This window comes from Heteronotia binoei, chromosome 15 (genome assembly GCF_032191835.1).
Source record: "Heteronotia binoei isolate CCM8104 ecotype False Entrance Well chromosome 15, APGP_CSIRO_Hbin_v1, whole genome shotgun sequence".
NCBI classification, from domain to species: domain Eukaryota; kingdom Metazoa; phylum Chordata; class Lepidosauria; order Squamata; family Gekkonidae; genus Heteronotia; species Heteronotia binoei.
This window is the reverse complement of record NC_083237.1, coordinates 67,802,207-67,818,576: the sequence shown is the minus strand read 5'-3', so window position 1 is coordinate 67,818,576 and position 16,370 is coordinate 67,802,207. Positions and strand designations below refer to the sequence as shown.

The following is a 16,370-nucleotide window of genomic DNA, read 5'->3' as shown; positions in this document are numbered from 1 at the left end:
GTAGATGCAGTCTATTGTATTCTTCTCATCTTTGATCAAAGGAATATAGTTCTTTTGCTGTTCTAAACAATACGCTAGAATTTTACCCGGACACTGTCCCGAGATCAATGATGGAGGCTTTTGCTGACCAGGGAAACGCTGCTGCCCTGGTGGGTGCTGAGAGACATGTCCCTCCAAAGAAGAGGTGTGGAGACTCTCTACCAAGAGGGACAAAGTCAGCTGTGTGCTGCCCTGATTGACCTTCTTGCAAGGTGTGTTGTCTCCCTGTGATGTAATGAAGCAATTGCTGAATATCAGTCCATCCCCAGATAAACATTCCCTCTTGTGCAGACAAGTGGCACTGTACCTCCTAGCCCGGAACATACTTTCAAGGACCGTGAAGCCCTGGGTGGAACAGTTATGTAACTCAGGGCACAGGTGGTTTTTCGTCACTTCTTCCTATGGTTGCACAGGGATAGTGAAAGTGAATGCTGTGTTGGTTATGTCATTGTGAAGGGTTTGACTTTCTGGATAGTGGTTATACTCATTGGGAGGGGGGTCTTATGGGATGGGCTGTATCTTATGGCAGCTGGTAGAGTATATTAGTTTGTCTGATTAAGAAGTGGGGGAGGATTAAATGTGCACTATTGAAGGCAGAGCTGTGATCCATTCCAAAGAGGAAGACGAACAGAAGTCATTGCAGGAACATCAGGGACTTTTAATGATCTTAGGTTGAAGACAGTTAAGGAGGGGCTTACGGTTAGAGACAAATATACAAAGATAGCTAAGATTCTGTATGGGGAGAGTCAGGAGGGCTGCAGCCAGAAAGGAGCTTCAGTTGGTAAAAGAGGTAAATAACCACCCGTGGGTTCTTTAAAATCATGTTAGAGTAAAAACATAAGAGAAGCCATGTTGGATCAGGCCAATGACCCATCCAGTCCAACACTCTGTGTCACATAAGAACAGAAGAGAAGCCATGTTGGATCAGGCCAATGGCCCATCCAGTCCAACACTCTGTGTCACACAGTGGCCAAAAAAAAGGAGGTTCACAAGTGGGGCTAGAAGCCCTTCCACTTTGCCCCCCCCCCAAGCAGCAAGAATACAGAGCATCACTGCCCCAGACAGTAAGAAGAATAAGGAAATTATAGGTCTTTTTATGGGAGGAGATGGATGAGTTTAACAAGCAATGGTGAAATACATTCTTGTATTGTTCCTTTTCCCCTGTAGAGGATCTAATAGACCATGAGGAGGGGAGGGTGGGATACTCACATAGAGGGATTTCTGTTTAGAATAAGCAGGTCTGAGATCACCTGGATCTTCTTTGTGGTCTCTGCAGGCCACACATTGGGTACCGGGCCTGCGCTGTAGCCTTCACCAGAACGTTCTAGACCTTAGACTCCCCTCTGGGGAGCAGACGCTGACTCTGCATGTCTGGAGCTGAGGGAAACCCTGCCCCCACCTCAGTTCTTTCCTTACCACTTGCCTGGCTGGACAGAATTTTCTTCTCACCACTTCCTTCGATGTTCATCAACAGATAAGATCTCTTCTGTTCCTTTCTGGGGTCCACCCCTTTTCTCTCCAGATTTTTCTCCTAGGAAAAAAAAGGATTGCGCCCTTACTTTTTGTTTTTTCCTCAATCCCCTCCCCCATTCCTTCCCCTCATACATTTTGTCTACTGAGGGGCTATTTTCGTATGGAAGGCGAGGTCTTTCTTCAAGCACTGCATTCGTTGCAACGCTAAAATTCCACCGACCGATGGCCACAAGCAGTGTCTTTTCTGTTTGGGTGAAAATCATCACATGGCCTCTTGCATTCACTGTGCTAGTTTCAGGCGTCAAGCGCAGAAAAATCAGGCTGCCCACTTGAAAACACATCTAGAAACCACCCTTACACCATCTATGGTGCAGGCACATGGCGACCAGTCGACTTTGCTCTCCTCACAGACACCAAAAGGAGACTTGGTACTGTTGACTCTGCTCTCCTCACAGAAGACTTGGTACCATCTGGAGACTTGGTACCATCCGCTTCAACTTTGAGACGTGATTCCACTCTGTCAGCCTCAAAGACTGTGGCACAACAGCCTCACGAGCAGAAGCAGCACTCATCTACTTAATCAACTCAAGGTCATCACAAAAAGCCTAAGTCTCTAGATTTGGCTTCTGTAGCCTTTGCATCTCTCTCCAAAACTGTTCAACCCCTGAAAGCAGTGGAATTTTTAATAATGACTCCAAGTATTCATATAACTCTGGCTGTTGATACCAACGTAGCCTGCTGGTGGCGCCGATGGACTCTGCCTCTCAGCTTGACTCCACAACGGACCCTATCTCTTTGGAGCTGCCTGTTTTAATATTGGATTCTGATACCTCCACTACTTGCCCGGATCTGAAGTCCTCAAAGTGCCCGACACCTAGAGTACCTGACCAAGCAGCTGCAGATCATCCAAGATGTTTGGTCTCCAGACAACCATCACCAGCCTAATCTTTGGTGTCAGCTTCCTTAGTGAGCTGCGGGTCCAATCAAGTTTGTCTTCCCTCAAGAGAGTGCTTTCCTTGGCAGCCTCAGCACTGGTCACCACGGGACCATCATCTCTACTCTCACTATGAGGATCCTTACGATGACCCTTACTATCAACAATACCAATGCAGCTACCCACTGTATGGGCATTTCCATTCCTACTGTCCTGAATGTTACCGATGGCATCGCTCCAGATCCCCCTTGTGGGTCTGCTATCCCTATGACAGATGCTCCACCAGGCCTGTAGCTACAGTGGGGCCTGTGAGGGCCCTGCCCCAACTTCCTTTCAGGTACCCCAACTCAGATGCCCCCGACCTTCCCTCCCCCTCCTCCTGCCACCACTGTGGGGGTGAAAGCTGAGAGGCTGGAGGCCTCCTCCTCCCTCCCCCTACAATTTACCCAGGAGCATCTGCTGCCTCTCCCACACCATTTAAAGGGCCTCGAGTGGTGGTGGCAGTGGGGGGTGAGGTAAGGCACCCTGAGTTATAGTGACAACCGGGGAGGGGAGGTGCTGTGCCCCCTGTGTTTTTTACATGCCTCCCCCAACTTTTAAAATCCTGGCTACCACAACTCCTCAAAGAGCCCCACCTAGAGAGGCTCCTTTGAAGCCAAAATCAGTGGATACGCCTAGGATCCCTACACCGTATCAGGTTCCTCCATATTCTTGGATCCAAGACAGGTCTCCTTGTGCCCCAAGCCTGGAAATTAGCTCATCAGCACCGTCCAACTCAGAATCTGAGGATCCTGGTTCAGATAACAAAAACCCAGTACTGTCTGAAGCTTCAGACCATCCAGGGGATGACACCAGACCAGTGCTGGATCCAAAAGATTCCAACCGTACTCTTCCACCTACTGAAGGGAATGAATTTTATGTGGAGCTCCTTCAATGCTTAGCTTCAGCTTTAGGAATCCAAGTTGCACCTGACACACAAGCTGTTTCCGACATCTTCCACATGGATATGCCTGCCCCCTTGGTCTTACCTATGATTGCCACCATTAAAGAAGCCTGGGATCAACCAGGTAGCACCCCATCACTCCCTAAGAGGTGCAAATCCATGTATAAGGTGCAGCCAGGCAATGCAAAGTTCCTCTGCTCCCATCCTGAGCCAAACTCAATTATTGTTCGCTTTTCCTCCAAAACAAAACAGGTTCGCTTACTATCGCCACCTGAAAAGGATGGACAAAAGGCCAATGGTGTCATGGGTGCTGGGGACCCTTCAGAGGAAGTTGAGTCTGATGAGGAAACTGTGCCCCTGCCACTTGCACCAGTGCCCCTGCCTCCTGCTGGAGAAGATCCCAGCCCCCCTGCCTCGCCCTCTCGGGTGGCTCGTGTGCGTGACCGCCTCCGGCAGGACCTCAGGGATCGGAGGAGGGCGGCACGCTCACAAGCAAGACGCTCCCTGAGCCCTGAGTTCTGAGAGGATTCTGGCCCTTCTAAGAGCAAGGATGCTTGAGTGGTAACAGGATCCTGGCTGCCTCCCTGAGCCAGCAATTAGCCCAAACGGGCAACAGCCAGCAGAGGGCTATATAGCTGTGGGCTTTGGGAGGAAGCTTTGTGGAAGCAACTAGTCATCTCCCTGACATTCTAGCATCCACTCCGGCTTGACTTTGGTTCCTGACTCCCTGACTTTGGCTTTGGACTTCTGGACTCCCTGACCTCGGCTTCTGGACCTCAGACCTGCGATACTTCTACAGTGATTCGGATTTGGCGCCTCGGACCCTCCTGCTTACTGGCTACAGACCTCGGACTGCCTCTGGACTTTGCCTGACCCGGCCCCAGCCGTGACAAATGGCATCGCCAAGAAGATATACTGTTTCACCTCCTCAGCTGCCAGAATGCAAACGTATCCCTCGTGGTGCTGCAGAGGCAGGCAATGGCAAGCCCCCTCTGCAGTGCCTCTTGGCTGCCACCTGGTGGTGGGTCCTGACGAAAGAGCTGGGGCTTGTGGCTGCCAGAGGCTCCTAAGGCCTCCAGTGCCCGGCAGCAGTGCTGTCACTTGGGGTGCTCTGGTCTCCTCCTCCGCCCAGTTCCCACAGCTCAGCCAGGTCTTGTGAGGAAGGGGGGGGGGGGGCTGTAGAGAAAACAGGCCCTCCCTGTTGGTCCTTCCCCACCACTCCTTCCTTTTCTCCTCCACCCAGCACGTCTCTTGCCTTTTCACAAGCAATGCATGCTCTGTGCCAGGCCTGTGAGGACAATGAATGGGGGAGAATCTGTGAACTTAGGGGGGCGGGGGGGGGGCTGCAGAGGCCCTCCCTGTTGGTGCTCCCCCACCACTCCTCCCGTTTCTCCTCCCCACAGGGGTGCAGGGGTGTGAGGGGGCTGCAGAGGCCCTCCCTGTTGGTCCTTCCCCACCACTCCTTCCTTTTCTGCTCCCCACAGGGGTGCAGGGGTGTGAGGGGGCTGCAGCGGCCCTCGTGGGAGGGGAGGCCGGCCTTTGGGCGCCCTGAGGCCACGGGGGCGGCCCCTCGGCGGAGGCTGCAGCAGCAGCAGCGGGGAGGCAGGGGAGGGGAGGGGGCGTCTGAGGCGCGCGCGCGGCCTGCTCCGTCCCGCCGGCGGAGTGTCGCGGGATCGCGGAGGGGCTGGCAGGCAGGCAGGCAGGCAGGCTGCACGGCGGCGGCGGCGGGAGCGCCATGGTCTCGTGGCTCATCTCCCGGCTGGTGGTGTGAGTGGAGTGGAGGGGAAGGGAAGGGGCCGGCGGGGTGGGGCGGGGAGGGGAGGGGGACCCCCGGCCGAGGCTCAGGCATCCCCCGGGCCGGGACTGGAGGCGGGAGAGGGGCGCGCCTGCTGCAGCCTTTGCGGGAGACGCGGCCCGGGGCGCCCCATTCATTGTCCTCGCGGGCACCAGCAGGCATTTCTGGCGAGAAGGCAGGAGCCGCGCGGCGCGGGGCGGGGCGGGTTGGGGCTTGCACCGCTGTCACCTGCAGCCTCCCCTTGTGCCTGGAAGGAAGCCATGGCTGGGGGCCTCCCCTTGAGCTGGAAGGGCACATTCTGCCAGCTGTTTGACCACCATCAGCCCTTCAAGGTAAAAGGGGTCCCCTGTGCAAGCACCAGTCGTTTCCGACTCTGGGGTGACGCTGCTTTCACAACGTTCTCACGGCAGACTTTTGACAGGGTGGTTTGCCGTTGTCTTGCCCAGTCCTCTACGCTTTCCCCCCAGCAAGCTGGGGACTCATTTGACCAACCTCGGAAGGATGGAAGGCTGAGTCAACCTGAAGCCGGCTACCTGAACCAGCTTCCGCTGGGATCGAACTCAGGTCATGAGCAGAGGGCTCCAGCTGCAGTACTGCCTCTTTTCCACTCTGCACCATGGGGCTCAGCCCTTACCAAAGACCAAATGCTCTCCCACCCTCCAAGGGAAAACACTCCTGGCTTTCCTTTATAACATGTGCTATTTTACAGCATGCTCATTTGGAACAAAATGGGCAGTTCTAAAAGAAGGCAACAAAGGAGGGGCAACAAAGATGGTGAGGGGTCTGGAGACCAAGTCCTACAAGGAAAGGTTGAAGGAACTGGGCATGTTTAGCCTGGAGAGGAGATGACTGAGAGGTGATAGGATCACCAAGTACTTGAAGAGCTGTCGTCTAGAGGATGGTGCAGAGCTGTTTTCTGTTGCTCCAGAAGGTCAGACAAGAACCAAAGGGATGAAATTTAATCAAAAGTTTCCGGCTCAACATTAGGAAGAACTTCCTGACCGTCAGAGTGGTTCCTCAGCAGAACAGGCTTCCTCCTTGGGAGGTGGCAGGCTCTCCTTACTTGGAGATTTTTGAACAGAGACTAGATGGCCATCTGACACCAATGCTGATTCTGTAAACTTAGGGGAAGTTATTTGTGAATTTCCTGCCTTGTGCAGGGGGTTAGAGTAGATGACCCCGAAGGTCCCTTCTGACTCTATTGTTCTGTGATTCTAAGAGGCCAAGCCAGGCCTGTCTGTCTTTTAGGGTATGCCCCTGTGTAGGCCGGAGCCAGAACCACTAGAAGGGAGCTGGATGGGTGGGTGGCAGCTTCCTTTTCCTGGCTCTCGCCCCTCCCGGTAGGTCTGTGGGTGGGGAGGCCAATTTGTTTAACAGCCTCAAGAACCAAATTTTGAAAGCAAGTTGGACAGAGTTGCCAAGTCTCTTGAAGAAGCAAGATTCCCGTAGTCATTGAACCAACCTGTTCTGCGACCAGGTCTTGCCTTGGACCTCTTGTCTGCCGTATCTGTTTGGGCTTGGCTAGGAGTCCTGGAAGGCAGAAGGACTGACGGGCAGTCTGTTGGAAACACAGCTGTGCTTCCTGTTTTCCCCACTTGCAGGGAGCGTTATGCTGGCATGACTTCACACCAACATGGTGGCGATGTGCAGCTGGCGTGTCTTTCTCCATTGGGCACCCACAGGATATGGGGGAGACACAGCTAGCAATTCTGGGGAGCAGGCTGTTGATCCAGTGTTTATATCTCCAGTTGGAGGAGCAGAATGCCCAGGTTAGTGTTTGCATCCTTAGGTGGAGTGCCTGGAAGGGGAGAGCAATTTGCTGCAATCCTTGGCTGGCTGCGTAGTGTGCCTTTCCTTTAAGCAAGTGTCCCCAGCCTTGCTGAGCCTTTGGCATTTAGAGAAAGAGCATGAAGTATCATCACTCAGTTAGGAGCACTGCAGGAAAGGCCAGGCACAAAATATTGGGGTGTTTCAGGCTGGCTGTCGCTTCTGAACCAGTTCTCTCAACAGAGGCAAGAAGCAGCTTCTGCCATGATCAGTCCATTGGCTCAGGGAAGAAATGCTGCTTGGCTTCAGTTGCTGAAGAGTAAGGTTTGTTCCCTGTGTCGTCCCGGGGAGAAGTTGCCCAACCCCAATGCGGAAGACCGCTGGCGATCAGACCAAGGGGTACACCTGTGATGGGCCATCAGTCAGGTGGTCAGGAGTGACTCCAATGTCCAGGCTAACAGGTGTTTCCTGAGTGTGCCAGTAGGAGAACACGTAGGAAGCTGTAGTCGCCTGCCTTGCTGCCTGTCATCTAAAAAAGTTTGTGGTGTGGTGTGGTGAGGCAGGGACAAGGCAGCTGTTCTTGCATTCCTGTTGTGCTGAAGGGGAAAGTTTAAACTTATGCTGGTGCTGAAATGGTAGGTCAGACTGGCTCAGGAACTTCAAAACAACCTCTGCAGGTGGTCTGTAGAATAAAGAGCTGAACCTCTGGTAGTTCAACGAGTTTGGAGTGACATCAGCCTGACATCTGAGGCCAGCTACAAGTTCTTGAAGGAAGTAGCAAAGCTGGGTGTAAATAACTTTACTTCTGGCACGAGGTTACCTTGCAGTTGCCACAGCTCTTAGCTGCCTGTACCATATTCGTGATATCAGGACCTTGCTTGGTATGATCAACCTGTCCTTGTTTACCTTTAACTGCTGTATTTGTTTTAGGCCAGTAATTTGCCAGCTTTTTCTTCTGACTCTCGATAAATTTGTTTAATAAAGGCCAATGTTACTTCAGCATGCTATTAAAGTAATTTGTTAATATATGAGTTTCATCCTGTTATTGTCGTTCTTAGGGCTGCATCATGTAGTTCAGTTTCTAGTTTATTTAGCTTTTCAACATGTTGACTTTTCTGTAAGAGACACAAGCTGTGATAGACCCTTTTAGGTATGTTTTTAAGAGTGTCTGATAATATAGGCCAGGTGTCTTCATGTGTAACACTGGTAGATAGGAAGTCCCATTGAAGCTCCATACCTTTCATGGAATCACAGAGTTGGAAGGGACCTCCAGAGTCATCTAGTCCAACCCTCTGCACAATGCAGGAAATTCACAAATACTTCCCCCACAAACTCACAGTGACCCCTGCTCCAAGCCCAGAAGAACCCCTCCAGGATCCCTGGCAAAAGTAGCCTGGAGAAAAATGCTGCCTGACCCCAAAGTGGTGAACAGCCTTCCCTGGGCGTGTAAGAAAGGGCCATTAGAACTAAGCACTGATGCAACCCTTCCTGCCTTCCCTCCCATGAACTGCCAAAGTTCACAGACTCAGCATCACAGTCAGATGGCCATCTAGCCTCTGTTGAAAAACCTCCAAAGAAGGAGAGCCCACCACCTCCTGAGGAAGCCTGTCCCACTGAGGAACCGCTCTAACGGTCAGGAAGTTCTTCCTAATGTTTAGCTGAAAATTCTTGTGATTTAATTTTAACCCACTGGTTGTGTCCGACCTTCTGGGGCCACAGAAAACAATTCTGCACCATTCTCTATATGTACTTGAAGATGGTGATCATATCACCTCTCAATCTCCTCTCCAGGCGAAACATCCCCAGCTCCTTCAGCCTTTCCTCATAGGACTTGGTCTCCAGACCCCTCACCATTTTTGTTGCCCTTCTCTGGACATTTTCAAGCTTGTCTATTTCATTCTTGAATTGTGGTGTCCAAAACTGAACACAAGACTGGAGGTGAGGTCTAACCAGAGTAAAGCGATACCATCACTTGGCGTGGTCTGGACACTATACTTCTGTTGATACTTTCCGTGGCAGAACAGCCCCACTCTGGCCTGCAGGCCCTAGGCTTGCCTTGCCCCCTGAGGCATCCAGACACCAGTCTCTGCTGTTGGAGCACTCATCTGACTTCCATCGCACCTGTGCTGCCCACCTGGCTTTCCCAGCATCCTGAGGGCCAGAGTCCTGCCCCCTCTTGTACTCTCCCAAGAAGGAGCTTAAAAAAAACCCCAACTCAAGGTGAAAGTCTTGCTTAGTTGAAACCTCCAAAGAAAAAGGCCTTTCCCCCATGCCTTTTAAAAGGTCTTATTGCAGAGAAGGATGCAGCAAGATGAGAAAGTGGGAAGCGGGGGGGGCGGGGAGATGCCTTGGCAGTTTTGATGATAGAAACAAACCCCAGGAGGCCTCCTCCTGCTGACTAGGAAGGAGGGAGGGGGAAAGAGGCTCCTGCCCAGGAGAAGGCATTCCATAGGACTACAGGCACCCCTTTTAGAAGACATTTGGGGCTACAGGTCGTATGCATATTGTGTAAGACAGCAGTTTGTGTGTTTTGGTTCACTTTATTATCTTCTAGTGAGAACAGGAATGGCAGCTATCATCCATGAGAAATCCTGCCATTTTGACCCCCAAATCTATGTGCATATAGTATATACTTCCTTGTGACAGAAAATGATTTTCAAAATCACTTTTGTCTTTCAGGCTTATATTTGGCACTCTCTACCCTGCGTATTACTCTTACAAAGCTGTAAAATCGAAGGATATTAAAGAGTATGTAAGTAACTGCTCTGGGGTTATCCTGTGTCCTCAAACCTTTGTGGATCCCTCTGATAAACGTGGGTTTCTCTTTGCTGAGGCCTTGTGTCATGACCCAGATGGGGGTGCCCCCTGACGCTGCCACCACTCTGGAATCAGGGTCCCTTGAGAAGGCCCAGAGTGCCCTCCCAAGCCCTTCAGATCTCTTGCTCTGGCCAAGCAAATAGGCATGTAGACCAGGCAGAGGAACAAACAAAAAGGATTATTTTAAACAGGAAAACCAATAAATGGGGAGTGAGCAGATAAGGTGCTTTAAAACTATAGTAACGTGGGTGAAGGGAAATAGACATAGAGCCTAATGCAACTATCCCTTGTCTGTTAGGCCCAGGCCTCGGCCTGCTCACTCTCTCCCTCAGAGTGAGGGTCTTCCTCCTAACAGCAGCTACCCTGCCTGCTCAGCCTCTCAGGAGGAAAGAACAGTGTCTGTCTCCTGAAAGAGCTTTTAAACTATTCCCCTCAGAGCCTACTTGGACACCGATCGGCTGAAACCAAGCATTCTGGGGATTGTAGGTTGTCTCTTCCTACTGAGAGACAGGCTCCCTAGGCCCACTAGGCCTCTGTCTCAGCACAACACAGATCATTATACCTTGTGAGGGGTGGGATTTGTTGACAGCCATCCCTGCCCCTCAGATATATTCTGCGAAAGAAAGGCAGTCGGATTGTGTAAAGAAGTGTAATAATATATCCTTGTTTGATACCTTTGCCAATTGGAAACCCTTCTGTTTCTCTTCAATCTCTCCTAACAGTTGCCTCTTGTCCAGAGTTTAGGTTGCGCATCGAAACAGTCAGATGCTTATGGCACACCCATTTATTTTAAAACCAGCCATAGCTTTTCACAATCCACACAGTCAAAAGCTTTACTGTAACCCCCTCATTTATTCCGGTAATCAATGTCAATTTGCAATATGATCTTAAGTGCCTGTTTCATTTCTGAATCGAGTAACAGTCTTTGTTGTAACTTTACTCTCAAGAGACATTAATACGATGGTCCAATAGTTGCTGCAATCTTAGAATCATAGAATTCTAGAGTTGGATGGTACCCCCAGGGTCATCTAGTCCAACACTCTGCACAGTGCAGGAAATTCACAAGTACCTTCCCCTAAATCCACCGCAGGCCAACCCTGAAGTCTCTTGCCTCGGAAACCACCCTAGGAGGCAAGGCGTGGCCAGACGTCAGCTGTGACTGATGGCTTTTTCCACCCCCACCCCATGTCAGCATCGCTGCTCCCAGTCTCAGCCAGCTCAAGCTGTGCTGCTGTTCAGGTCATGTAAAAGGAGGAACAAATCTCTGTGGTTGGACAAGAAACAGAAACAAAAGTTGTCATCAGGAGCACTACTTACACCTTCTACTGCTCAGCCTACGGTCCCTTCTTTCGACCTTTCCTTTGCTTTAATCTAATTAAAGCTCCTTGACTAAAAGTCTTGAGCTGTCAGAAACCCATCTGTTAAATAGAATCATCTGGACACAACAGTAAACCAGTGGTAAATCATACAACAGTAAATTATGCAACAACAAGGGTAAGTTTAGGGAATCTGTCAGATAAAAGAAGTAAAACTAACTTAAGAACATAAAAGATGCCATGTTGGATCAGGCCAATGGCCCATCCAGTCCATCATAGTGGTCAAAAAACCAGGTGCCATCAGGAAGTCCACTAGTGAGGCCAGGACACTAGAAGCCCTCCCACTGTTGCCGCCCCCCCCCCAAGCACCAAGTATACAGAGCATCATTTGCCCCAGACAGAGACCTTGCGGCAAATAGCCACTGATGAACCTCTGCTTCATATATTTATCCAATCCCCTCTTGAAGCTGGCTATGCTTGTAGCCGCCGCCACCTCCTGTGGAAGTGAATGCCATGTGTTAATCACTATTTGGGTGAAGAAGTACTTTCTTTTATCCATTCTAACCTGACTGCTCAGCAATTTCATTGAGTGCCCAAGAGCTCTGGTATTGTGAGAAAGGGAGAAAGTACTTCTTTCTCTGCCTTCTCTATCCCATGCATAATCTTGTAAACCTCTATCATGTCACCTGTCAGTCAACATTTTTCCAAGTTAACAAGCCCCAAGTGCTTTAACCTTTCTTCATAGGAAGTGTTCCAACACTTTAATCATTCTAGTTGCCCTTTTGTGCACTTTTTCCAGTGCTTTAATATATTTTTTGAGGTGTGGTCACCAAAATTCTACACAGTATTCCAAGTGAGGCTGCACCATTGGTTTATACATTATGATAGCTGGCTGATTTGTTTTCAGTTCCCTCCCTAATAATCCCCAGTGTAGTTTTGGCCTTTTTAATTGCGGTTGCACTTTGACATTTTCAGTGAGTTATATTCCACAACTCCAAGATTTCTCTCTTGGTCAGTCTCCGCCAGTTTGGACACCATCAGCGTGTATTTAGGATCTTTGGCCGCAATGTGCATTACTATGCTTGCCATGTTGCACTTGGCCACATTGAACCTCATTTGCCCACTCAGCCAACCTCCTTTTGGAGACCCTCACAATCCTCCCTGGTTTTCACCACCCTAAGCCATTTAGTGTTATCCGCAAACTTAGCCACTTTGCTGCTTACTACCAACTCTAAATCATTAATGAACAAGTTAAAAAGCATCGGACCCAGTACTGAGCCCTGCGGCACCCCACTGCTTACCGTCTTCCACTGCGAAGACTGCCCATTTATACTCACTCTCTGCTTCCTATTACTCAGCCAGTTTTTGATCAATGAGAGGACTTGTCCTTTTAGCCCATGAGTTTGAGCTTACTAAGGAGCCTTTGATGAGGAACTTTATCTAAAGCTTTCTGAAAGTCAAAGTAAACAACATCTATTAGGCCACCTTTTTCCACGTGTTTGTTCACTCCCTCAAAGAACTCTTAACAGGGTAGTGAGACAAGATCTTCCCTTACAGAACCCATGCTGAATCTTCCTCAATAACTTTTGTTCATCAATGTGCCTACGAATTCTTTTTAATAATGGTTTCCACCAACTTACACAGTAAGTGATTGGCCTGTAATTTCCTGGATCTCTTCTGGAACCCTTTTTAAAGATGGAGGGTGACAATAGCTACCTTCCAGTCATTAGGAATGGAGGCAGATTTTAATGAAAGATTATATATTTTTGTCAGGAGATCCACAAATTCACATTTAAGTTCTTTCAGAATACCATCCAGTATACCATTTCAGTATATCATCCAGGCCTGGTAATTTGTCAGTTTTTAAATTGTTTATCAGTCGTATGATCTCCTCTTTCATCATCTCAATCTGACACAGGTCTTTCAACACCCCTTATGATTAATGTTCCCTCTAAGCTGCAGAATCTTGTGAGCAAAAATTCTACTTTGTGAGCTGGCATTTAAGTTGTGAGCAACTGGCATTAAAGTTGTGAGGTGCTGCATAAATTACTGTGCTCTTGGGTCATCGTTCCTGAGCTAAGACAAAAATGTGTGAGCTGAAGGCTAAAAATCTGTGAGCTAGCTCACGCTAACTCAGCTTAGAGGGAACACTGCTTATGATGCTCCTTATGATGTCTGTTGAGCTTTTTCTGCCCTGGCCCTGGTCTAGTGGAACATGGTCCCGGTTTAGATGCAGGCCCTGCAAGACTGGCTGGTGTTCCACAGGGCTTGTAAAATGGGCCTTTTCTGCCAGGCCTTTGGCTGAGGCTGTGGGCATCCGATAAAACACCCGGCCTCCCCTGCTGAAGGTGAAGTGACTATTTTATAAGGCCCAGATTAGACGCTCTGAGAGGCCCAGTGGCGCCAGCTGGAAACTGCGTGTTTGGCTGAGCTACATTATGCTGTTTAAATCGTTTTTAACTATTTCTAGTTTATCTGATGTTTTAACTTTTGTTGTAATCTGCCCTAAGCTCACTTGTGAGGAGGGTGGAGTAATAAATAAATAAAACAGCTTTAGCCCTTATGCAAGGAGCTCTGCCGTCCCTGCTCAAACCTGAGCTGATCCTGGCAGCCATCCGAGACCAGCTGCCCCTCTGTCCAGCACCAAGGCTTCGGCAGAAGATTTCCAGGCAGCTCCTCCTTCCCAGTCAGTGTCAGCTGATCAAGACCCTCTTCATTGGGGGGCAGCCATCTAGGGCATCTCTGACACGCTCCCACTGGCCACAGGTAGAGGCAGGCTCTTCTTCTTGCTCTCCCTCCTGCTGCTCCTCTTGGCAGCCCAGGGTCCTCGCTCTCCCCTGCAAGACTGGCATTCACCTCCGGAGACTGAAGAGGCACCTTGAAGACCAACAAAGATTTATTCCAGCTATAAGCTTCCGTGTGTCAGGAACGGTATTAGTTATTTATTTGATTTAATGAATCGTCCCATCCTGGCCGATGTACAGCAATGGGTGAAATACCTACATTTAAGCAATAAAACTACTTAAACAAAATGCAGCCATGATGTGCTATTCCATCAGGTTTTCAAACTCTGCATCAAGGGGGAATCCATAAAGGGGGGTGGGGGTGGAGGAGAGGTGCCAGCTCCACTAAGACCCCTAGATCCTTTTTGCACATGCTGCTGCTAATACAAGTCTCCCCCATCCTATAACCGTGCACTGGATTTTTCCTATCTCAGGTATCCAAAGATGTGTGCATGCATGTGAAAGCTTATACCAGAATAAAACTTCATTGGTCTTAAAGGTGCCACTGGACTCAAATTTTGTTCTGCTGCTTCAGACCAACATGGTGACTCACCTGAATCTGCAATCTTGAAATTGCCACTTTCCACTTTGGTAGTCTTCCAGTTGGTCCCGCTCCCACTGTAGGGCTCATTCTGCAATTTTCTGAGCTGACCACTCCTCTAGACCTGCCCACAGGCTCTGTGTCAAGACTGCTGGAGCCAGCCACAAATGGCTCCCATCTAGATGCCTCTGCCTAAACCACCACTTCCTCCTTGCAAAAGTTGCATTCCCTCTTGTCCACAGCAGTGGCCTCTTGCGGCAGTGATTTCTGACTGTCCAACCCCCTTCCTGCAGGGCACACTGGATGGAGCAGGGATAGCCTGCAGAGCCTCAGGACACCCCCTGCCCCCTCCCTCGGTCGACTCCAGCTCCTCCTGAGGAAGGACAGGCTCTTCAGCTGGCTTTTTTGGGGGGTCTACCTTGAGGCCAAGTGATAAAGGTGGGCTGTAAATGATGTCGACAAAATAAATAGTTTTAGAAATGTGGGTAGTGACCCCTCCCCTCCTTCTGCTTCATCTGCCAGAGAGGAGCTCTCTGATCACCTTTGAAGGAGGGCAGACTCTGCCAGAGATGGGGGCCTGCTTGCTGTTCCCATGGAGAAGTGGGCTCCAGTCAGGCCAGACTTAATCCCAGGGGCTCTGGACTCTGGCGCTCACCCACCAGTAAGTAGCGCTCTAAACAGCAGCATCTTTCAGTGAGGAAGATGGACTGTAGGCAACATAAGCAGAGTTGGACAACCACTGCCCAGCCTCAGGTGTGTCATTCTTGATCCAGCTGTTTGAGGAAGTGGCTGCTGGGCAAGTCCAGGGCTTCCTGAATAAAGCATCTTGTTTGGATGCCTTCCAGTCTGGTTTCAGGCATGGCAATTATGGGACTGAAATCGTAATACTGGTATTTTCAAGAAAAGCTACATTGCTGTTCAACTATACAATTGAAATTAATGAGAGTCTGAAAGCTCTCGCTGCTTTATGAGACAGGGTCACAAGTGTGGCATGCAGCACAAGGCAATATAAATAGAAGAAGGTGTCAAGTAATATAAAGACATCTCCCTGCTGTGACATTTGCATAGTTAACTCACTCACATTGGAGACCACATGAGGATAATTAGGGCTATCAGCTAAATTCTAGAATAAAAACAGTGAGATTATTCAGTAGTATGCCCATGCTCACAAGCTGTGCAAACAAAGTCTGTGTCTAGAAAACGCATTTTAGTTGTTGCCTCTACAGAGATGAAAATTATCTCTTACATTTTCTGTCCTGAAGACATGGCCTGGGTTTTATTCATATCCAGAAATAGAAATCAAGGCATACCCTTGCATCTTTTCCCCCTTGCCCCTCCCAGAGCTAAATATAAAGATGGCCCTGGACTCTGGTGCAGCTCTTGAATTACAAGAAGGGCCTTCATTTCTCAGCCTTGCTCCTCTTTTGGTTAGTGGACAATGCTGAAGCTGCTGTCAGTGGTGTATCTATAATAAGGGTCACTGTCTCTAATGTAATCTGACTGGCCCTGAGGAAGAGGGGGAAAACCATGGACCTGTCACTCATGGGGAAAACTGGAGTTTCTCCATACTCAGTGGACTCCATAGGTCTGCAGAAAAAAAACCCCTCTTAAATGAACTATTAAAAAAAGGGGACATGACTTTGAAGTTAAATTAGTTTAACACAACTCTTTGTGTTTAGTGTAGTCAAGTCTGTGGTTGCCAGGTCCAACTAAGGAAATATCTGGGGACTTTGGGGGTGGAGCCTGGAGATTTTGCCATTCCAGATTAATAAATAAATAAAAATATAGCAGTGTAGTTCCCCTGAATATCGACTTCATTTCCTCCTCTTTTCTTTTTTGTTCCCCAGCGGCTGCACTTCCACTAAATTAAAGTGAAGACACTTTCACAAAGCAGCCAAAATAAACAGTTGGCATGCCCAAACTTTTGTGATCTCCCTGGGGTAATGGCATGTATAGCTTTAC

At 49.3% G+C, this 16,370-nt stretch overlaps 1 protein-coding gene across 1 annotated transcript in view; it reads left to right on the top strand.

Moving 5' to 3' along the window:
- The first annotated feature begins 5,121 nt into the window (after positions 1-5,121).
- The window catches only part of REEP1 (receptor accessory protein 1), a 34,964-nt gene continuing 23,715 nt past the window's right edge, over positions 5,122-16,370 (top strand). Inside the window, exons 1-2 of the mRNA XM_060255551.1 lie at positions 5,122-5,156; positions 9,631-9,703. Of these exons, the coding sequence (XP_060111534.1) occupies positions 5,125-5,156; positions 9,631-9,703 (105 nt within the window). The 5' untranslated portion in view covers positions 5,122-5,124. The remainder of the gene's footprint in view (positions 5,157-9,630; positions 9,704-16,370) is intronic.